At 49.5% G+C, this 22,747-nt stretch overlaps 2 protein-coding genes and 1 pseudogene across 6 annotated transcripts in view; 2 read left to right on the top strand and 1 right to left on the bottom strand.

Annotated features, from left to right (window-relative positions):
* On the bottom strand, nt 1–21,832 carry METTL6 (methyltransferase 6, tRNA N3-cytidine). Of its 5 annotated transcripts, XM_062214890.1 has the most exons (7): nt 21,672–21,832; nt 21,137–21,271; nt 20,614–20,970; nt 18,905–19,039; nt 11,517–11,687; nt 2,256–2,397; nt 1–542 (listed from the first exon to the last, which is right to left on the bottom strand). In XM_062214890.1, the coding sequence occupies exons 3-7, from the start codon at nt 20,836–20,838 to the stop codon at nt 322–324; spliced, it is 894 nt and encodes a 297-aa protein (XP_062070874.1). In that variant the 5' UTR covers nt 20,839–20,970; nt 21,137–21,271; nt 21,672–21,832; the 3' UTR covers nt 1–321. The 5 variants fall into 5 exon arrangements, with proteins under 5 accessions (XP_062070874.1, XP_062070868.1, XP_062070881.1 ...); XM_062214884.1 differs by lacking the exon at nt 21,137–21,271; XM_062214897.1 differs by lacking the exons at nt 21,137–21,271; nt 21,672–21,832 and adding an exon at nt 21,332–21,419.
* On the top strand, nt 19,446–19,564 carry LOC133753037 (small nucleolar RNA ACA64; annotated as a pseudogene).
* The window catches only part of EAF1 (ELL associated factor 1), a 13,613-nt gene continuing 12,658 nt past the window's right edge, over nt 21,793–22,747 (top strand). Inside the window, exon 1 of the mRNA XM_062214874.1 lies at nt 21,793–22,144. Within this exon, the coding sequence (XP_062070858.1) occupies nt 21,793–22,144 (352 nt within the window). The remainder of the gene's footprint in view (nt 22,145–22,747) is intronic.

The following is a 22,747-nucleotide window of genomic DNA, read 5'->3' on the forward strand; positions in this document are numbered from 1 at the left end:
TCTTTTTTAAAAAAAGATTTATTTATTTGAAAGTGTTACATAGAGGCAGAGGCAGAGAGAGAGAGAGAGATCTTCCATCCGCTGGTTCACTTCCCTGTTGGCCACAACAACCCAAAACCAGGAGCCAGGAACCTCTTCTGGGTCTCCCACATGGGTGCAGAGGCCCAAGCACTTGGGCCTTCTTCTACTGCTTTCCCAGGCCATAGCAGAGAGCTGGATTGGAAGTGGAACAGCTGAGACTTGAACCGGCACCCACACGGGATGCCAGCACTGCAGGCAGTGGCTTTAACCCATAGCGCCACGGCGCTGGCCCCCAGTGAGTTATCTTAAACTCTCCTTGTCAAGGGGGGAGGCACAACTGCCAACCTGGTGTCCCAGGCCCAGGGTGGCATGATTTGGGTTCTTCGGAGACTTCTGGAATTTGCTCTGGAGGAAGACCCTTGGCACACACAGGCCTTCTTTTTTATTCACTGTCTCTCGAAGCACGTACTCGTTCACCACTTCTTCATAACCTGTGTCTGCGAAGAGCCGAGCTAGGAATTCTGCATGACAAGAAGGACCAGGAGGTCAGAGGCCTGGTAACATCGCCCTGGCCCCGGCTCTGCAGTGCTAAGGAGGAGCAGAGGGATGGGATTTTCTTGTCTTTATTTTTTGGTAATGAAAACTTCAATGCTCCCACTTAGAAGATTTTATTTTGGAAACTAACAGGCTCCACATAGAACCCACCAATTAAACAATTTAACCAGAAGAGTTGAAGGAGCAATGGACTGTGCCTACCCTGCCTATCACGAGTTCCCAGATACCCAAGCCAACAGAGAATCCCATACCGGCTATCCTCGACCAAGGTCTGAATGTGCTTAAACTGTGCACCCCGAGCACCTCGCCCATCCCAACACACAGGGAGCAAACCTGGGAGTCAGGGAAATACTAGCTCACGCTGGCCACCCATGGGAAAACTTAACCCAGACAACACATCACCGCACGGCAAATCACACAAGCAGAATGGACGGTTGCGTGCTGCAACGAGGACCCTAGGAGCGCTACTCCAGACTACGTGCCCCAGAGCACGCCAGATACCACCCACCCCCTCCGTTAGTTATGAATCACAGACACCACAGTGCCTTTTCAGTTTTCACCCCACAGTTTCGTTTTTCAGCTTTGATGGTAATCACTCATTTTCACTTTCTTTTTAGTAACAGAGGTAATTTTCTTATGGTCCAGGTTACTAACAGACAAACTAAAAACCAATGTTCAGAACACCCAAAAGGCTGAGCTAATGTCTGGATTCTTCCTATCCAAGACAACTTTTGGGGGCAGATGCTGGGGCACCTGCATCCCTTGGATTGAGGCCCAGCTCAGCTTCGGATCCAGCTTCCTGCTAACATGCACCCGGGAGGTGCCAGATGGTGGCTCAAGTACTTGGGTCCCTGCCACCCACGAGGACTTTGGTCTGGCCCAGCCCTGGTTGCTGTAGGCATTTGGGAAGTGAACTAACAGATGGAAGCGATCTCTCTGTGTTGCTCTGCCTTTCTAATACATAAATTTTGAAAAATTACTTTTTAAAGATCCCTTTACAGCAAATTTGTATATTTAAAAACAGGCCCATTCACTTATTCAAAAAGGTCCCTTGCCTTCGGGATGGAGCAATCTCAAGGCATTACACTGATTTTTGTCCTGTCCCAGAGACAAACACAGAGGGGCCGCCAACTACTAGTTCACTTCCTACAAGCCAGAACAGCCAGGGTGAGGCTAAAGCCAGTCATCAGGAACTCAATCCAGGTTTCCAGAGTGAGTGGCAGGAGCCCAATTACTCGAGCCATCACCACGGCCTCCCAGAGCCTCTACGATCAGAAAGCCCGAGTCAGGAGCTGGAGGCGGGAACTGAACCCAGGCACTCCGAGGTGGGATGCGGACACCCTTACGGCTAGGAGGGCAGCATTCCCACACTGTCTCAGGGCTTTCTTTCTGACAGGGTTCCTGCGGGGCATCCACATGGCACTGTGATGTGTCCACGAACCAAGGCTCACTAACTGGGCCTCATCCCCAGGGAAGGCTGAGGAATGCCCCATGGGCAAGGGCTGTGTCATCCCAGGTGCCGGGTAAGCAGCCTGTGTCAGAGCCCTTGTGCCAGGGTCTTGTGTGTGTGTGTGCTGAGCACAAATGCACGCCCCCCCAAACCTGGGCAGCAGTGAGAACACAACCGAATCCACAGAAACAAAGATCAGACATTTAAGGCTACATTTCGGCCATCCTACCTTTAGTAAAAAAGTACGATCTGGTTCCATCTTGTCGGACATAAAAGTTTTCTCCAAGTTTGCTCCCAGCTTTAAACCTAAGCATGGCGTGATCGTACAGCCCATAGTCACGAAACAAGACACTTTTGCCTGGCTTTAATACCTGGGGACAAAAGCAGACAGCACGTGACTCTGGGGAACAGTCAAGTAGAACAAAATCTGCCTCAGCTAGGAATGACAATAAACTTGTGAGATTATGAGCCACCCACACAATGGAGGAGAGAGGGCCTGCTAGGCCAAAGGACGGTGGGACCTGGCAGGGCCCCTAACCCTGGAGACAGGACCTGAGTACCCGCAAGAACACTGCAGGGTGCAGGGTCACAGTTAGAATGCTGAAGACCACACGAGCCTGCTACTCTCAGGGAAGCACATGCTCCCAACGCTGCACCAGCCATCACGCTGTCCTCAAACTGTACCTAACCGCGCCTTTAAAATATGCACTCATTTTAGGTTTTTACAGGTTCAGGCTGGTTTTCCTTTTTCTAAATCTCAGCCGCAGTCACACTGTCATACAATATAGTGCAGCTCTCACCCCAGGTTAGTAACAGATCTGTGCCTGGCACTGGGCTCCTGGGATTTTCACCCAATTCTGAGATGAGAGTGTGTGAATATCTGCACCTGAGATAAGGAATTCAACACTTAAAAAGGTTAAGTGTGCTACCCGATGATCACATGGTCACTAGCACATGGAGGTCAAAAGGTCTCAGTGTGGCATCCAGACTTGTTAGCCCAGGGGCGGGGGCGATGCAGCTAGACGTCACTCTGTTCATACTCCAGACAAGAGAAGACAGGCTCAGAGGGGAGGGTGGGTCTCAGTAGCCTTCCCCCAGAGCCTTGGGCTTCTTGCTACAAAGAGGGACTCCTGAGCCAGGCAAGGGGGTCAGTGTCAGGGGTTGGTGGTGAGTCCCACGGGAAAGCCTTTCGGAGATAAGGTGTCAGAGTAGCTGATCCAAACTGAGAAGGCCAGGCCAGCAGCGTGTGGGCGTCATCTGCTACACAGGAAACAGCCGTATGCCTCTCAGAACACCCTGTTACCTACAGCGACACTTGCTCTTTACAGGGAAATTCTTTCCAACGTGTGACACTACCAAGGGAGAGGGAATCTCAAAGGGGGCACTGAGGTTATCAGATCTTATCATGCTGACCCAGCACAACAAAATGACTTCGAAGACATTTATCTGAACTAGAACATAGGTCACCTGGGGTAACACATTTTTATCTCCTTTGGAAGTGTTGGATGTGCCTGTCAACTTTTCCAAATATAGTTTGACATATCTCCTCTTCTGAGTAGAACAGGAAGGACTGACCACATATTTTCCAGGGTGCTGGCAGACTTTCTCTTTTAGTAAATTCTTATCAATACAAGCATGTATATTATTTATGTTAATTCATTTATTTGAGAGGCAGAGAAAGAGAGAGATTCCATCTGCTGGTTTTCTCCCCAAACTGGGAACTCAAGCCAGGTCTCTCACGTGGGTGGAGCTGTCATTGCTGGCTTCCATGGTATGCACTAGCAGGAAGCTGGAGTCCGGAGCCAGGAATCAGGTTCAGGCACGCCAGTGGGGGATGCCCACTCCCAGCATGCCTTACTGTTGTCAGTATAGAGCCTCTTAGATACAAAACTCTCTTCCCTGGGCCAGAATGTGAAGCTGGAAATGAGGATCACTACGGGGAACTTCTGAAACATTTCAACTTACTCTCTGTTTCAGAAGGAGGCAAAGGTGTCACCCATGGGACAGTGGGAAGACCACTCCCTCAGGAATCCGAACGCTTGATTCAGTCCCCGCTCTTCATTACCACGTGAAGGGCCTTGAGCAAGCACTTTCATCCCCCTGACTGCTTTCTCACCTGGAAGATAACAGACGACACCAACGCCTCCTCTGAACACGCACCTGCACAGCTAGGCAGGCATTTCTCAAGGTCATGTTCTTTCGTTCTCACAGCAACTCTGAGAAACGGGTAGCTCAGGTCTGTTGAGCCCACTTACGACGGCAGGGGAGGCTCAGAGTGAAGCTGACTTCCTCACCTGAGGGCTCACGGCAAGTGGGTGGCACAGAGGAAGACCAAAAATCAGGTCTTGAGGTGAGACGCTTAGTTTATTTTTACTTTCCCATTTAACTCCAAAAATGACAGAAGTCAACTTTAAGGTTGTCTTACAGTTTAAAATTCTGCGATTCAGAACATATCTCTGTGAGAACATTCTGGAACGGTCAGATCTATCTCGGGGCGGCTCACTACTATGCTTGCTCCTAATGGGCTTCACAGTGTCTGCGGTGAGAGACAGCCCCTCCCTCTGGCAATTTCCGGATGAAGGACAGGATTATAAGTCACTGGACCGGTCACCACCAAGGGAGAGAGAAGGTAAACAAGTCCACCACTGTGAACTCACTCCAGATCAGCAGGACTGACTTCTGCTGGGGAGTGAATGCAGGAGTGCCAAGATGAAACTTGTGACCAGAAAGGTGGCCTGGGACAGCTCAAGTCAATTGTTCTCTGTTTAGCATAACATTCAATGTCTCCTAAAAATATCAACATAGAGGCCGGCACCGTGGCTTAACAGGCTAATCCTCCGCCTTGCGGCGCTGGCACACCAGGTTCTAGTCCCGGTTGGGGCGCCGGATTCTATCCCAGTTGCCCCTCTTCCAGGCCAGCTCTCTGCTATGGCCCGGGAAGGCAGTGGAGGATGGCCCAAGTCCTTGGGGCCTGCACCCACATGGGAGACCAGGAGAAGCACCTGGCTCCTGGCTTCGGATCAGCGAGATGCGCCGGCCGCAGAGGCCATTGGAGGGTGAACCAACGGCAAAAAGGAAGACCTTTCTCTCTGTCTCTCTCTCTATCCACTCTGCCTGCCAAAAAAAAAAAAAAAAAAAAAAAATCAACATAGTGTACTGTATATTTCCCTTTTCCTGCGAAGTTCTGGAACTCATCTAGGAGGGCACAGGTGAGAAGAGTGGTTGCCTGGGTGTCTGGGTGGAGGGCAGCCCTGGGAAGCCTGCAGAGATGTGAGAGGCAGGCACATCTAGGTGCATTTCACAGTGTACATACTTGTGAGAACTTGTCTTACGACGGGGGTACCCACCCTGTGTATATTGTAAACCTCAGGAAAGTACAAAAATACAGATAACACAGGTGAGCTGTGAATTACAAGTCAAACCTGCTGCCCAGGTTAACAGCCAGAACATCACCACCGCTCTTGCGTCAACCTGTATGCTCCTCCCCTGCACCATGCCCCTGCCCGCCCCTGGCACAGGAATTCCCAGCCTGGAGGCCACAGACCTAGGGCGCCCAAGATTAGAGTGGCGGTGGGAGTGGTACAATGTAGGTAGAGAGCAAAATCACAGCTCCATTTTCACGACTTCTAAAGGAAACAGTACTTCCTCAACTACAAGTGGAGGCAAACAAAAATCTGACACTAACAGAAATCACAAGTCTTCTTATACGATGGTATTAGTTCTTGCAGGTCCCTCAATTGACACTTACTACTTCTTCAAAACTGCATTTATTAGACCTAAGAATCCTGCTGATGTGTGAATAAAAAAGCACATTTATCACATTAAAATTTGTTTTATAATATATATGACTGAAACCATATTTCAATATGGTTTTCCTTGGTAACCTTTTTTATTTTTAATTATTTAAAAAAATTTCTTTGAAAAGCAGAGCAGCAGAGTGCTTCCATCCACTGGGTCAGTCCCCAGCTGCCCGCAGTAGCTGGGCACAGGCCAGGCGGAAGCCAAAGCCAGCAACTCCATTTGAGTCTCCTGAGTGAGCAGCAGCGCCCAAGTACTTAAGCCAGCATCTGCTGTCTCCCATGGTGCGCGTTAGTGAGCAGCCGGAGTGGAAGCTGTGACAGGACTCAGTCCCAGGCACTCTTTCAGGCCTGGAATGCAGGTGTCCCAGGCAACATTTTTAACATACCGCACCACAACTCCCGCCCTGCCATCTATTTTATTTTAGGCAGTGAACATTCTGAAGGGTCCATGGATTTCACCAGACTACCAAGAGTGTTCATGGTACCAAATGGTAAGAACCCCTGTCTGAAAGCCCCACCAGCCTAGATGTGTGTTACCAGTCCACAGCTTTTCTTTCTTTTTCTGGGAGGGAGATGGGGGAAGACTGCTCAAAGTGGTAGGCTTTTTAAAAACTAACCCAAGCTACTGCACACAGGTAAGGTCATTCTTTCACTGCTGCTCACGATTTATGTCTCTTCTACTGATGGATTTTGAGTTATTTTCCGCTTCTTGTCCTGATGAACACTGCCGCCATGAGCAGGCTCCTGTGTGTCTCTTGGTGCAGGTGACACGTTTCTTCGTGGAATGCACGAACAACAAGGAACACCACCAAGTCACGTCAGACTGACCTCTGTGTTCCACTCTGTAAAATGACTTCACGGTTGTCTAGTTTTCTATTCATTTATTTTTCTTACTGACAGACAGAAATTCCTTATGAAAGTATTGTAGAGACAATCTTTTGCCAGGTGTATGGGTTGTAAATTACTTCCTAACTTATCCCTCAGTTTCTTATATTGTATTTTGAAGAACAGAAAGCCCTAATTTCATTAAAATCACTCTTATGCTTATTTTGGGTCTCCTTAGAGGAACATTTCCCCACTGTGAAGTCATATTTTCTCCTGTTTTTTCTTTTGCAACTTCTAAATTTTCATCTTTTCCAGGTGAGTCTCTGATCCACTTGAGAATGATTTTTGTAGACTGTGAAATAGGAACACAACTTTGGCCTTTCCCATGCGGGCACCAATGTCATCATGCATTGCACAATCTTTCCTTTTCCAATGATATTCAATGGCACCTCTATCATATAGCCAGTTTCCCTATCTGTGCTATGTAGCTATGTATTGCACTCCATCTGTCACTCTATCTGTTCTTCTATCAATACAGTGGTCTTAATCATTGCAGCTGTGAGAAGTCTTCGTATCTGGTATAGAATAAACCGCCCCATCTTCTACTCCTCCCTAGTACCTGTAACCCTTCATCAGTGTATTCACTGGTATCCTCTACCTCTTCCCAAAGTTCCCTTCCCATCCTTGTGCTTACAGAAACCCGATGGTCCCTTGGGGGTACTGCTCTTCCCGCAAGCCCTCAGGTGTTTTCTCTCATGGCGCTTGTACCCCTGGGCCTAGAGGCAGAGCTGGTATCCTCTGGAGTCCTCCAGCTCCTCCTTTCTACTTTCTGTGCGTTCTCTCTCCTCCTCCTCAACTCCCTAGTCAGGTCTCATGTCCTCAGATTGTAACGCCCACTACCTTGTACTATCAGTGTCATCTCTCAGTCCAGGGTTGTTTTCCTCTATTTCGTGACAAATTTATCTCCTGGCTAACCATCAGATCCTCAGTGCTATTCTGGCCTTAATTCTGGTCAATTTCAGTACACATGCAGATTATTCTTCCAGGTATCCCGGCCTCTGTTAGAGCTTCTCTCTTCTAAAGATCGATCTAAACCACTTATTTGAGCCAGCATTGTGATGCAGTGGCTATAAACTGCCACTGAAACACCAGCATCCCTTATCAGGGTGCCAGTGCTGTTCTGCTTCTGATCCAGCTTCCTGTTAATGCGCCTGGGAAGGCAGTGGAGAATGGCCCAAGTTTCTGGGACCTTCCTATCCACGCAGGAGACCAGAATGGAGTCCCTGGCCCAGACCTGGCTGTTGTGGCCATTTGGGGAGTGAAACACAGGATGTAAGATTTCTCTGATGCTCTTTCAAATAAACAAACACTAAATCACTTACTCTCCTAGTAACATCCTAACGCCCTGTCAAACACTAGGAAGTATAACGCCTCCACACTCCAGTGTCAGACGAGTTATTCTCTTTGACCACCTCCTCCTTTCCAGCTCTCTCTAGTTCTTTACCTTTAATAATCCTTCACTCTCACCTGGACCTCTAAATCAGGAGATACCACCATCTTTTCCTGAAGCCCTTCTTCCTTTTTTTTTATTTTTAAATTTTATTTACTTGAAAGGCAGACTTGGGGCCGGCACCGTGGCTCACTTGGCTAATCCTCCACATGCGGCACTGGCATCCCATGTGGGCGCCGGTTCTAGTCCTGGCTGCTCCTTTTCCAGTCCAGCTCTCTGCTGTGGCACAGGAAGGCAGTGGAGGATGGTCCAAGTGCTTGGGCGCCTGCACCCGCATGAGAGACGAGAGGAAGCACTGGCTCCTGGCTTCGGATCGGCGCAGCGCCGATCGTAGTGGCCATTTGGGGGGTGAACCAAGGGAAGGAAGACCTTTCTCTCTGTCTCTCTCTCTCACTGTCTAACTCTATCTGTCAAAAAGAAAACAAAAACGGTTTAAAATTAGAATAATTCCCTGACAGGTTTCCAAGACCTTGAAATTTCTAATTTACTATTTTAAGGCAATTAAAACTAGGGCTAATTTTTATGTGCAGCTCTAAACACACAGCTTTCTCACTCAACACCTCTATACAGCAGCCTGACCAGAGCCTATAATTCCCTGCTGGCTGAGGCTGGTGCTCCCGGGGGAGCTGTATGCTTACATCAGACACTCGCCTTTGCTTCCAGAATTACACACTTTAATTAGTAGAGTTTGGGGCCAGCACTGTGGCATAGTGGGTAAAGGAACTGCCTGCAACGCTGGCATCCCATATGGAAGGCTGTTCGAGTCCTGGCTGCTCTACTTCCACCTGGGAAAGCAGCTGAAGATGGCTCAAGTAAGTGCTTGGGTCCTTGCACCCATGTGGGAGACCCGGATGAGGTTCCTAGCTACTCACTTCGCATAAGCCCAGCTCTGGCCATTGTGGCCATTTGGGGAATGAACCAGTGAATGGAAGACCTCTCTGTCTCTGTCTCTCATTCTGACTCTCTCTCTGGAACTCTATGTTTCAAATAAATAAATCTTTTTTTAAAGAAAAGAGTATATAATAATGATATATGAATATAAATAGGGAGCATTTAAATTTTTTGTAAGAAGTAAGTTAAACATTTTGGAAAAACTTGATAAAGGGCTAAATGAACTGCTTTTAATTAGGTATGAAAAAAAATCAACTGTGAAAGTCTGGGTAAAAATATAAAATAATTTGCCCACACATTGCTTTTCAATTGTTTCTAAGTTCTTGCTCCACATTTAAAGAAAGCAAAAACTCCATTATATATGGGGTTTATATAAGAAACCCAATCAATGACCCCCTACTCAAAGAAAAGGCCTTGAGGGGTGGGCATTGTGGCACAGCAGGTTAAACCACCACTTGGGACACCCATAACCAATAGTGTGCTCGTTCCACCCCTGGCTGCTCGGCTTCCAATTCAGCTCCCTGCTAATGTGCCTGGGAAGGCAGCAGATGATAGCCCAAGCACTTGGAAACTCAGATGAAGTTCTGGGATCCTGGCTTTGGCCTAGGCCAGCCCCACCTGTTGCAGGTATTTGGGCAGTGAACCAGCAGATGGAAGATCTCTCTTTTTTTTTTTTTTTTTTTGACAGGCAGAGTGGACAGTAAGAGAGAGAGAGAGAGAAAGGGTCTTCCTTTTGCTGTTGGTTCACCCTCCAATGGCCACCGCGGCCAGCGCACCGCGCTGATCCGAAGGCAGGAGCCAGGTGCTTGTCCTGGTCTCCCATGGGGTGCAGGGCCCAAGAACTTGGGCCATCCTCCACTGCAGTCCCGGGCCATAGCAGAGAGCTGGCCTGGAAGAGGGGCAACTGGGACAGAATTTGGCGCCCTGCGCCATGGCTTAACAGGCTAATCCTCCGCCTTGCGGCGCCGGCACACCGGGTACTAGTCCCGGTTGGGGCGCCGGATTCTATCCCGGTTGCCCCTCTTCCAGGCCAGCTCTCTGCTATGGCCCGGGAAGGCAGTGGAGGATGGCCCAAGTCCTTGGGCCCTGCACCCGCATGGGAGACCAGGACAAGCACCTGGCTCCTGGCTTCGGATCAGCGCGATGCGCCGGCCGCAGCGGCCATTGGAGGGTGAACCAGCGGCAAAAAGGAAGACCTTTCTCTCTGTCTCTCTCTCTCACTGTCCACTCTGCCTGTCAAAAAAAAAAAAAAAAAGAATTTGGCGCCCCGACCGGGACTAGAACCCGGTGTGCTGGCGCCGCTAGGCGGAGGATTAGCTCTTGTTGTCACTCTGCCTTTCAAATAAGTAAATAAGTAAGTAAGTAAATAAATGGGAAGGCCTTGGTCCCACATCAAAAGAGTGATGAGAAATGACTACATATTTTAGAGTATAATAAAATGTTTAAGGTTAAAATGTATCATTTTTAAATGATTTCTTGAGTTTTAAAGTTAACACCATAAACAATTGTTTATACAACCGTTTCACTGGCATCTCACGACTCTGACACACTCCCATTTTATAGAGAAGGAAACTGAGGCTGAAAGATGGTAGGGGGCCGGTGCTGTGGCCTAGTAGGCTAGGCCTCCGCTTGTGGGACCGGCATTCCATATTGGTGCCAATTCACGTCCCTCCTGCTCCCCTTCCAGTCCAGCTCTCTGCTGTGGCCTGGGAAAGCAGTGGAGGATGGCCCAGGTCCTTGGGCCCCGCACCCATGTGGGAGACCCAGAAGAAGCTCCTGGCACCTGGCTTCAGATCAGGCCGGCTCCAGCCATTGCGGCCAACTGGAGAGTGAACCAGGGGATGGAAGACCTTTCTCTCTATCTGTAATGCTACCTCTCAAATACATAAATAAAAAATTTTTTTTAAAAAAAGGTAAGGTGGTTAAGTCTTGAGTCACATGACAGTGAGTGAAGCTTTACTTCCTGAGTGTTACAGCAGCCTCCTGGTGGCCACTGAACCTCGGGCTCTCCCCATTCTAGCAACAATAACGACGGCAATAACAGTAATGGCCGACTTTTAGAGATCACTTACCATGTTCTAAGCATCGGGCTACGCACTTCTGACTTATCTCTGACTTCCCCCAAGTCCTCTGCTCTACGAACCATTATCTCACCATTTTCTAGAAGAAGGTGAGGAAGCCAGGTTCCGAATCCTGGCACTGACCAAGACTGCTGACCACTGACCCATACGTCCTCTCGCCTGACAGCATGGCTCCACACACGCATGCAGCTGCAAGACCGCCCTGGCACTGCACAAATCTGGATCCGGGGTGCTTGCTTCATACCAGAGAACCCCCACTCCACACACTGACCGTAAAGCCCAGCTAGTGAGACTGGGGAGACTCCCACTCCACAGGCCTCAGAGGGAGGGTCAGCAAGGGGTCGGGACGTGCAGCCCTCAAGAGCAGGCCCCCGGTCACTAACCTTGTAGAGGTTTTGTAAAACAAGGTGCATCTTCTCGGGGTGCACAGCTGAGAGCACGAAGACCAACAGGACCGCATCCACAGACTCCGGGGGCACGTGGCCCAGAAGGTCATCTGCAGTCAGATCGCACTGGAACACCCGGCACCTTTCTGGATCATACAAAGGGTTTTGCTAGCGAAGAGGAAAAACAAAAGAATTTTAATGCAACCACCATGCTGACACACAGAAAAACCCAGCATGGAGAGGAGAGCCTACTTCCACCTTCGTACTGCTGCACAGAAGTGAATGACCGCTGTGTGACTCAACCGTTCACATATAAAGTGTGTAACAGTGAACACTGCTATGACGGGCAGAACTGCATTTATTTCTGTAAGATTTATTTATTTACTTGAAAGGAAGAGTGAGAGTGAGAGTGAGAGTGAGAGAGAGATCTTGCATCTATTAATACACTCCCCAAGTGGCCGCAATGCCCAGGACTGGTTCAGGCCCAAAACCAGAAGCCTAGAACTCCATCCAGGTCTCCCACGTGGGTAGCAGGGGCCCACATCCCTGGGCCATTCTCCACTGCCTTCTGAGGTGCATTAGCCGGGAGCTGGATTGAAGCAGAGCAGCCAGAACTCGAATTAGCACTCCAACGTGGGATACTGATGTTACAAGCAGGAGCTCAGCTCACTGCTCCACAATGCAAGCCTCAGAATTACTTTTCTTTCTTTCTTTCTTTTTTTTTTTTTTTGACGGGCAGAGTGGACAGTGAAGAGACAAAGAGAAAGGTCTTCCTTTTCTGTTGGTTCACCCCCCAACGGCCGTTGCAGCCGGCATGCTGCAGTCGGCGCACCGTGCCGATCCGAAGCCAGGAGCCAGGTGCTTCTCCTGGTCTCCCATGAGGGTGCAGGGCCCAAGGACTTGGGCCATCCTCCACTGCACTCCTGGGCCACAGCAGAGAGCTGGCCTGGAAGAGGAGCAACCAGGACAGAATCTGGCGCCCCGATCGGGACTAGAACCCGGTGTGCCGGTGCTGCAGGCGGAGGATTAGCCTAGTGAGTCGTGGCGTCGGCCTTAAATCATTTTTAACTAAGGATAGAATACAGCCATCGATACATATATTCACAACTGAGTTTAGAAGTGGTGATCTAAAACTGCCGTCTGGGGCTGGTACTGTGAAAACCACAGTTTAGCCAGTAAAGCTGCTGCCTTGCAGTGCCAGCATCCCATATAGGCACCGGTTCCAGTCCCGGTTGCTCCACTTCCAATCCAGCTCTCTGCTATAGCCTGGAAAAGCAGTAGAAGATGGCCCAAGTCCTTGGGCCCCTGAACCCGCATGGGAGACCTGGAAGATGCTCCTGGCTTCGGATCGGTGCAGCACTGGCCATTGCAGCCATCTAGGGAGTGAACCAGCAGATGGAAGATCTCTCTGTCTGTCTCTACCTCTGCCTCTCTGTAACTCTTTCAAATAAAAATATATAAATCTTTAAAAAGTTAAATAAATAAAACTGCCCTTTGCTTCTTGACTAACTCTCGAATCACCCAGAACAAGCCCAGGCCTTTGAGAAGTGTTCTGCCTTGTCTGACACTCTGCCACCGGTCTTCTGGGGTACACTTCCCCATGATGCGGCAAGCCAAGTAAACTGTGCACCCGGAAGTGTGTTCCTGGTACATTTGGGCTAGTAGACATTAACATATGCCACCAGAGTATTGAAAATAAAAATACTTATTTCTTGTTTCATGTAAATGAGGAAATGAACAGATTTACACAAGCTGCTGGATGGGAAAGTTCAATACTGAAAAGATGCCAACTCTACCGTTAACTCCACCTACAAATCCAATGCAACCTCAACTGAATCCCAGTGTATTTCTAGAAACTTGATATGGTGAAATTAATTCATTTGGAAGGAAAGGTACATTTCTAGATATCAAAACATATGGGTGCTGGCATTCTGGCACAGTGGATTAAGTTGTGGCTTACAATGTCAGCATCCCCTACTGGCATGCTGGTTCGAGTACTGGCTGCACCACTTCTAATCTGGTTTCTTGCTAATGCACTTGGAAAAGCAGAGGAGTATGGCCCAGGTAGTTGAGTCCCTGCCACCCATGTGGGAGACCAGGATGTGAGTCAGGCCCAGACCTGACTATTCTGGCCACGTGGGGAGTGAACAGGAGGATGGAAGATATCACTGTGCCTCTCCTTCTCTGTTGCTCTCCCTCTCAAACAGATAATAATAAAACATATGAGGTAAAAAGATAATACAATCACTGAGAAAGAAAAGTCCCCAAATAGACATTTACCTCTTCCATATAGGTACCAGATGAAAGATCCGATTTTTAAAGTCAGCTTTAGGGGGCCGGTGTTGTGGTGCCGAGGGTTAAGCTGCTGTTTGCGATGCTGGCATCCCTTATCAGAGTGTGGGTTCCACTAACTAGCTGCTCCACTTCTGACCCGGCTCCCTGATGATGTGCATTAGAAAGGAGATGATGGTTCGAGTCCTTGGGCCCCTGCCCCTCATGTGGGAGACCTGGATGGAGTTCTGGGCTCTTGGCTTTGGTCTGACACAGCCCTGGCCATTGCAGCCATTTGGGGAGTGAACCAGAGGATGGTAGACCTCCCTCTCTCCCACTCTACTTTTCAAATAAATAAAAAATCTTTTTAAAATAAATATTTTTTAAAGATAATTTATTTATTTATTTGAGAAGTAGAGTTACAGATGGTGAGAGGGAGAGACAGAGAGAAAGGTCTTCCTTCCATTGGTTCACTCCCCAAATGACCACAACGGCTAGAGCTGTGCCAATCTGAAGGCAGGAGCCAGGTGCTTCTTCCCAGTCTCCCATGTGGGTGCAGGGGCCCAAGCACTTGGGCCATGTTCTACTGCTTTCCCAGGCCACAGCAGAGAGCTGGATTGGAAGAGGAGCAACCGGGACTAGAACCGGTTGCCCATGTGGGATGCTGGCACCGCAGGTGGAGGATTAACCTATTGCACCATGGCGCCGGTCTAAATATTTTTTTTTAAATCAGATTTAGAACCTGGTAAAAGCAGACAAAGGCGACAATTAGATTAAAAGGTAGATTAAAAGGCAACTAATGTAACTGGATATGTATACACATTAAAGGACTTTCAGTTTCAGCTCAAATGTATACAAGTAGAAGATGGCTATCATCTGGAAACAAGAAAAGCTGGAATGACAGTCATGACCTTTTTGTGAACTCACTGAAGAACAGAGGGTGCAGAACAACTCATCACCTCTAATTCTGCAGAGAAACACGTGCTTTTAGAGGGAGACAAGACTCAATGCACTTGCCTGGCGGAGGCAGAAAGATGAAACGAGGACTTTGACAATGGAGACCGGGTGTGGGTGTTAAGAGTGGGAAGTCACAGGGTTGATCTCTCTGCCTTGGCAAGTGCAGCACCAGGCTCTCACAGAGGATGGCGTTCTTTGTGCTACTGGCTTCCCTCAAGTCCTCCACGGAGGAAAAGGCTGAACCTTCTCAGGAATGTTCATCGAGGCCCATAGCCTAAGAGGCTCTGATGGAAGACCAGAAGTAAGGAACTGTTCTGCTCAGACCCAGTCTTTTTTTTTTTAACTATTTATTTTTCTCATTAATATTAGGAATTCAGGAAAGATATTGATCTTCGCATATTCATCTTTACTCACTTTTAAAAAAAGATTTATTTATTTGAAAGGCAGAGTTAGAGAGGGACCAAGAATCAGAGAGAGAGAGATCTTCCACCCGTTGGTTCACTCCCCAACTGGCCACAACGACCATGGCTGGGCCAGCCTGAAGCTAGGAGCCAGGAGCTTCTTCTGGGTCTCCCACATGGGTGGCAGGGGCCCAAGTACTTGGGCCATCTTCTGCTGCTTTCCCAGGAACATCAGTAGGAAGCTGGATTAGAAGCAGAGCAGCTGGGACTTGAACTGGTGCCCATACAGGATGCTGGTGCTGCACATGGCAGCTTAATCCACTGAACCAGAGCGTCAGCCCCCAGACCCAATCTTAATCTGCAGGCAGAATAGCCCCAAGAATACACAGGACACTAGTGCACACTTCCTGATGGAGGAAAAAAGCTCTATTCTTGGAGAGGCAGAGAAACTTGTGAAATAATATTCTTGAGACACATGTGCATGGTACAGTTCAAAACTAGAAGGAAGGCACCAGTACTGTGGCATGGTAGGCTAAGCCTCCGCCTGCAGTGCCGGCATTCCATATGCGTGCTGGCACTGGTTCATGTCCCGGCTGTCCCTCTTCTGATCCAGCTCCCAGCAAATGGCCTGGGAAAGCAGTAGAAGATGGCCCAGCTGCTTGAGCTCCTGTACCCACATGGGAGACCTGAAGAAAGCTCCTGGCTCCTGGCTTCAGATTGGCCCAGCTTCAGTCACTGTGGCCATTTGGGGAGTGAGCCAGCGGATAGAAGACCTTCCTCTCTGTCTCTCCCTCTCTCTGTAACTCTACCTCTCAAATAAGTAAACCTTAAAAAAAAAAAAAACAGAAGGCGGGTGGGCTGGGCATTGTTACATGGTGATTAAACTGTTCCGTAGGTACGATGCATCCCATTTTACCCACTGAGTCCCTGGGTTTGACCCCCGCCTCTGCTTCTAGCCCAGCTGCATGCTGATGCACACTCTGCGAGGCAGCAGGTGGTGACTCCAGTACATGAGACCCGATGGAGTTCTGGGCTCCTGGCTTTGGCCTGGCCCAGCTCTAGCTGTTGCAGGCTTCTGAGGAGCGAACCAACAGATGGTTCTCTCTCTCTCTGGCTTTCAAACCAGACTCACATCCCACCAACAAGTCTGGAGTAACAACAGTGAATTGTAGTTGGGAGAGGTATAGGAGACTCTTTTTGGGGAACAGCACAAAGGGAAAACCCCAAACCCAGAATAAAGGTCATGTTCTTGGTGAACACAGAGTCACCAGAGGAGTTTGAGGTCTCTGGTGCCCGCAGTGCAGGACAACAAATCTCACAGGTAATACAGCAACGCCAGACTTAACACACAGCCCAGCTGTTCACTAAGTCATTACAAATCCCTATTATCTCAGTTACTGGCCTGTATAACATACCCGGCTTCAACAGAGAACAGACATAACAAAAGGCAAGGAAAAACAGTGCGTGAAGATGCAAAGCGATCAGCAGAGCCAGACTCCAGGATGACATGCTACTGGAACCTGTAAGGTAACTGATCAAAATGTGAAGAGCACAAGTGGGAAAGGCAGACCATGTGCAAGATCAGAGAGGCAATTTCAATGATGGAGACCAGAAAGACTCAAATGGAAATGCTGAAAACCAAAACCAAAGAAACAGAAATGTAGAATGCACCTGGCAGGTACATCAGTAGGAACACTTACTGTCCAAAGAATCGGAAAACTCAAGGACAGGATAATAGGGATAATACATTTTTATTTATTTATTTTTAATTTGAAAGGCAGAGAGACAAGAGATAGAGATCTTCCATCCACTGGTTCATGCCCCAAATGCCCACAACAGCCAGGGCTGGGCCAGGCTGAAGCTGGGAGCCAGAAATTAAATTCAGACATCCTACATGGGTGTCGGATTCATCACTTCTCCCAGGGTCTGTATTAGCAGGAAGCTGGAATCAGAAGGGGGGGTGGGGACAGGCTACTGCTGTGGCACAGCAGGTTAAAGCCCTGGCTGGAAGCGCTGGCATCCCATATGGGCGCCAGTTCCAGTCCCGGCTGCTCCACTTCTGATCCAGCTCTCTGCTACGGCCTGGGATAGCAGTGGAGGATGGCCCAAGTCCTTGGGCCCCTGCACCCACGTGGGAGACTGGAAGAGGCTCCTGGCTTCAGATTGGCACAGCTCCGGCCATGTGGCCATCTAGGGGAGTGAACCAGAGAATGGAAGACCTTTCTCGCTGTCTCTATCTCTCTCTGTAACTCTATCCTACAAATACATAAAATAAATCTTAAAAAAAAAAAAAAAAAAAAAGTACAGCCAGGATTGAAACTCAGGGACTCTGATATGGAATGGGGGCATCCCCAAGCAGCTTAACCACTGTGACAAACACCCACTCCAGGGCAACAGAAGAAAGAACTACAAACAAGAAAAGAAAAAATATGGAAGAAGAAACCCTAAACCAACAGCAGCTAAGAGTAGTGGGACAACAGCAAATGGGTAATATACATGCAATGGCAAATAGGTAATATACAGACAATGGAATCCCAGGAAGAAAATAAGAGCTAAGGAAATTATTTGAACAAATAATGAGAAAACAAATCATGGCATAAGTTGCAAAAAAGATCTGGACAATCATGTCTAAATCCTAGGGGTAAGTTACTCTCAAAGAAGACATAAAAACTTAGCATCTCAGGGTATGCGTTGTGGCACAGTGGGTAAAGCTGCAGCCTCTGATGCCAGCATCCCATATGGGTGTCTCGTGACGGGATACAGTATGCAAGAAACAACATAATCATTAAAATAATCACTGACTAAAGTAGTTTTGTCAAAAATGTTTTGCCTGCTTTAAATCTAACCTCTAGTTTCCAAGAAACAAACCAAAAATAATATAATCAGGCCAATTTGGAATGTGGGACTTCAATACAGAAAGTTGGCTTCATTTCCAAAATCTCAATGCTAGTGAGGAAAAAGGTAGAAGTTTTTTGTTTTTCTTTTTTAAGACTTATTTATTTGGAAGGCAGAGTTAGAGAGAGAGAGGGTTAGAGAAAGAGATCTTCCTTCTGTGGGCTTCCTCCTCAAATGACCACAATGGCAAGGTCTGCACCAGGCCGAGCCAAGAATCTGGAACTCCATCCAGGTCTCCCACGTGGGTGGTGGGGGCCCAAGTACTTGCAACTTCATTTGCTGCTTTCCCAGGTGCATTAGCAGAGAGCTGATAGAAGCGAGTGGCCAGGACTCCAACCAGTACTGATATGGGATGCTGGCGTCACCAGCAGCGGCTTAGCCCACTGTGCCAGGACAGCAGTCCCAGGCTAAGGTAATTAAAAGGACATAATGGAAGTGCAAGAGACAGTCCTTGACTGGATTAAAATGGCTATGGAAGATGCCCAGAATTATCTGGGGACTCCGAACCTGGGATGGGTATTAAGGGCCTTAGGGAATGATAGTTATTTTGTTAGATTACTAAGCCCACGATCCTTCTACAGAAAAAGGCTTTCTCTGGGAGATGTACGCAGACACTCAGGAGCGAAAATGTCTTGACATCTGTAAATTAAATAGTTCAGAAGAAAAAAAAGGTCTATCAGGCAAAAGGTGCTTTAAGTATATAGGTTCTTACAGTGTGTCTTCCTGCTCCTCGAGTAAAGCTTGTTTCCACGTGTGTGGGGACCATGGGTAGCAGACGACTGGAGTCGCGTAAATGGCTGTAGAGGGGGCCAAATAAACCTCAGAAAGATGAAGAGCAGAACGCATTGACTGTGCACCAACCTTAACATACTCAACCGCTCTCGGAGAAAAATCACAGGCATAGGCAAAGATATTCAGATCCTCTTCTAAAAGTGGGAACAAGCAGTTTCCAACGCCACAGCCGGCTTCAAGGACAGTCAATTTTTGACCTTCAAACTGGGGAAAAATAACCCAAAGTTACCATCCATTATCCATGCACAATGAAGAAACAAACCAAAGGTCCAGAACGGGAGAAACAAGGTCTCTGATACCTTGAAGCAGACTGTAAACAGGTGAACTTATTAATAAGCAAAAGCTTTTATGGGTACCTCATCTGTTATTCAACACTGGGCAGTTTGGTGTGGAGAAAAATAAATAAATAAAAATCAGCAGAATGGCTAACCATTCTGGACCTAACTGCCTGCACTCAAATGCTAACTCCTCTCCTGATCCTGTATTCTATCTTTGGGCAAATCAGTTCTGTGCCTCAATTTCACCTGCCAATGGGAGTAATAGTAACCTCACCCTTGAAGAAGTTACTACAAGACCTGAAAGAACACATGTAAAGTTCTTAGAAAAGGGGAATGGTCCAAAGCCTTGGTGGTGTGCGTGGGTGGGATTCGGCCCATGGAGACACCAGGGGCCTCAGCTTACCTCCCACTGCTTCTGGGCAGGAAAAGTGAAACCCAGGCCCCGACAAGCTGGGGAGAAGAGAACAGAAAAGGGGTATGGTAGTCCCCGGGGGCCTCAGTTGGTGGCGTGGCAGGTAATCACAGATCACGTAATGCAGTCTGCTGACCCAATATGGCTGGTTAAAACATGCACCACACTTGAAAGAATGCCGGATTGCCATGGCAACAGCCATACAGTTCGCTAGAATGGACTCATTGGCTTCTTTGTGAAATTGATCCATATCCTTTTTTTTTCTTTTTCTTTAACAGGCAGAGTGGACAGTGAGAGAGACAAAGGTCTTCCTTTTCTGTTGGTTCACCCCACAATGGCCACCGCGGCCAGCGCACCGCGCTGATCCGAAGCCAGGAGCCAGGTGCTTGTCCTGGTCTCCCATGCAGGTGCAGGGCCCAAGGACTTGGGCCATCCTCCACTGCACTCCCAGGCCACAGCAGCGAGCTGGACAGGAAGAGGAGCGACCGGGACAGAATCTGGCGCCCCAACCGGGACTAGAACCAGGTGTGCCAGCGCCACAGGCAGAGGATTAGCCTATTGAGCCACGGCGCTGGCCAATCCATATCCCTCTTAAGAACATCATTGTTGGTGACTATATACTCTTTTGGAAGAGAATTTTTCATTTTGGGGACTGATTAACAAGTGAGGGTTTGAGAAGCTCACAGAGTAAAAATCTGCTTATGCATCTTGGAGTTTTCATTTTTTCTTCCAAGACGCTTATTTCTAAATTAAAACAATTTTGAAAATAAAAGAGACATGGTAAATAGTTCATTCACATTATTAGTAGTAGTAACAATATTCTGAATCTGTCAGTGAAGTCACTGGGCACCTATTTAATGTGTTACAAATGTTTTCAAATTAGCTTTAAAGAAACACAAAATGCTAACTAGAGTTCTCTCTCCTATGGACTGACGCAGAAGCTGCTAACACCACTTGAGACCAGGCAGTGTGCTTCTAAGATACAAAGCATTTTGGTAAGTTTAACAAATTCTCTATTTCACAGTCGCCGCAGAAACGCCCCCAGGTAACACGAAGAGCAGCTCAGAGAAGGTGAGACCCGACCTTACCTCCCTACAGGATCTCAGCTCCTCAAACTCTCTGGTGGTCCAGTGTCTGTCTTTGAAGAAATTAGTACTATTTCTTTTGTAAAAAAGGTCCCAGTTCTTCTGTGCCTCTTTTTCCAGTTTTTGCTGTTTAAAATGGGACACCAGAACTTGGTCTCTTTTCAGTTTCTCCTCTTCTTCCGAGCTGAGAATCCTTGCCTGCAGTTCCTTCCGCTGCAAAGAAGCCATCTCTCAACCCGACAGCGCCCCATTCAGCGCTGTCCAATCTCCCCCTTCCTTGAGTAACCCAGAACGGACTGCGCAAGGTTTTCTCAAAAGCGCTCTTCCGGGTGGTCTTCCCCGCTGAGGCAGCCTCGGGTGCTTCCCAGGAAAAAAGAACGAGATCCTGGTTAGCGCTTCTAGGATGGCTCTCCATAAACACGCTGCGTTCAGTTCCCCAAACAGGTACGAGATGCTGATGGTGCACAAAACCGTGCCCGCTATATACCCAGCGAGGTCACAAAGGAGACCAGGACACAAGTCCTACCTTCGGGGAGCCCACATTCAAACGGCCAGCCCGGTCTCAGGCCCCGACCTCGAACCCAGGCCAGCAGGAAATCAGTTACTGAGATACACTGATTTCGTTTAGAAAGAGGACCGTCTCGCGGATGCACCGAGAAACCTTGGGAAGAAAATATTCAAGTGTCGGCGCCCGTGAGCGGGGGACTTAAAGACAACCAACCTGCCGGCCACACTGAAAGCGAGCTGCCACCTGCCAGACAGAGGGGCCACCAGAGTCTCCCCAGGGTCGGAGCTCCCTTCTCCCGGAGGGGATGGGGCTAAGCCTGGGTGGCCGCCGCTTCTGACAGCCCCCACGCGACGCCGCGGCCCGACCCCGAGCGCACCGAGCCCACGGCTCCAAGAAAGGGTTAGAGGCTCGGGTGCCACGAGGCTACAGCCCTGAAGGTCCACCTTTCTTGGCACCAACGGGACAAACTCGGCCTCCTCGGCCCCTCTGCCCCGTCGGACCTACAGTAACCCATAGCCAGCCAAGGGCTGCGTCACCGGCCGGCCGCGCTCACCCCTTAGCCAAGCCCGGACCCCGAAGGCAGGATTTGGGAGCCGCCACGGGAAAGACCTGAACCCGGTCAGGCCAGCCCTGGAGAACCAGAATTCCGATTCTCCAGGCAGAACTCCATCACCATGGCGCCGCCCACGCCACTTCGGCCGGCAACCCGGAAGTCCTTCCCCGGCGCCGGAAGTCCCGCCCTGGCCTTGCTCCCTCAGCGTCTTCCCCCACCCGGACGCCGAGGAGAGGAGTTGCTTCCGGTCCCTGGTGGGCGCCGGTGCTGCTCTGCGTGCGCTCCGGAGCGGTGTCCCAGGAGCACCGGAAGCTCGGGCTGCGGCCGCCCGGGGAGAGCGCCGGTCCGGCCGCGAGGCCCGTGCGGGGCCATGAACGGGACCGCGAACCCGCTGCTGGATCGCGAGGAGCATTGCCTGCGCCTCGGAGAGAGCTTCGAAAAGCGCCCGCGGACCTCCTTCCACACCATTCGCTGTAAGTGAGCGCTCCTCGCGGGGCGCAGGCCGGCTCGGCTCCCGTCTGCCTTCCGCGGTCCTGCAGAGGCCAGCGGCCAGGCACACCCGGGGCCTCCGGGAGCTCCGTTCGTCCCTTTGTCCAGACCTCTCAGCGCTCCCCACTGTTCTGCCCGGTCCCAGACGCGCATTCCGAAGGTCGTGGGGTCCCTGTCTCTGTTAATCCCTCACCCACGCCTTAAGCCCAGACCTCCCCTTTCCCAAGGATCGCGTCGGGGCTCTCGGCGTTTAAAAGGCCCTTGCTGTTTGCTGTCAGCCGCGTGCATTCTCTCCCTGAGCTCCACCCCCGTGCCCGGTCTGGCCGCCCTGGCCCTGCGCGTCGCCCCCTCTGCCGCCGGGGTCCGCGTCGTCCCCGTCCGGCCGCCTCCCCTCTGCGACTTGGATGGTCTTTTAAGGTCGCCTACCCCCCACCCCGACTCTTGCTCTGGACGGAGTGCCTTCTGGGTGGAGGAAAAAAGTTAGAGTGTGAGCCCGGGACGCTGTAGATTTGGAAGCAGACGCCGGGAATGTCGACACAGTCGTCGTGCCGGGCCCTTGTCCCCGTGATTACAGACGGAGCATCCGT

Source organism: Lepus europaeus, chromosome 2 (assembly GCF_033115175.1).
Source record: "Lepus europaeus isolate LE1 chromosome 2, mLepTim1.pri, whole genome shotgun sequence".
Lineage (NCBI taxonomy): Eukaryota > Metazoa > Chordata > Mammalia > Lagomorpha > Leporidae > Lepus > Lepus europaeus.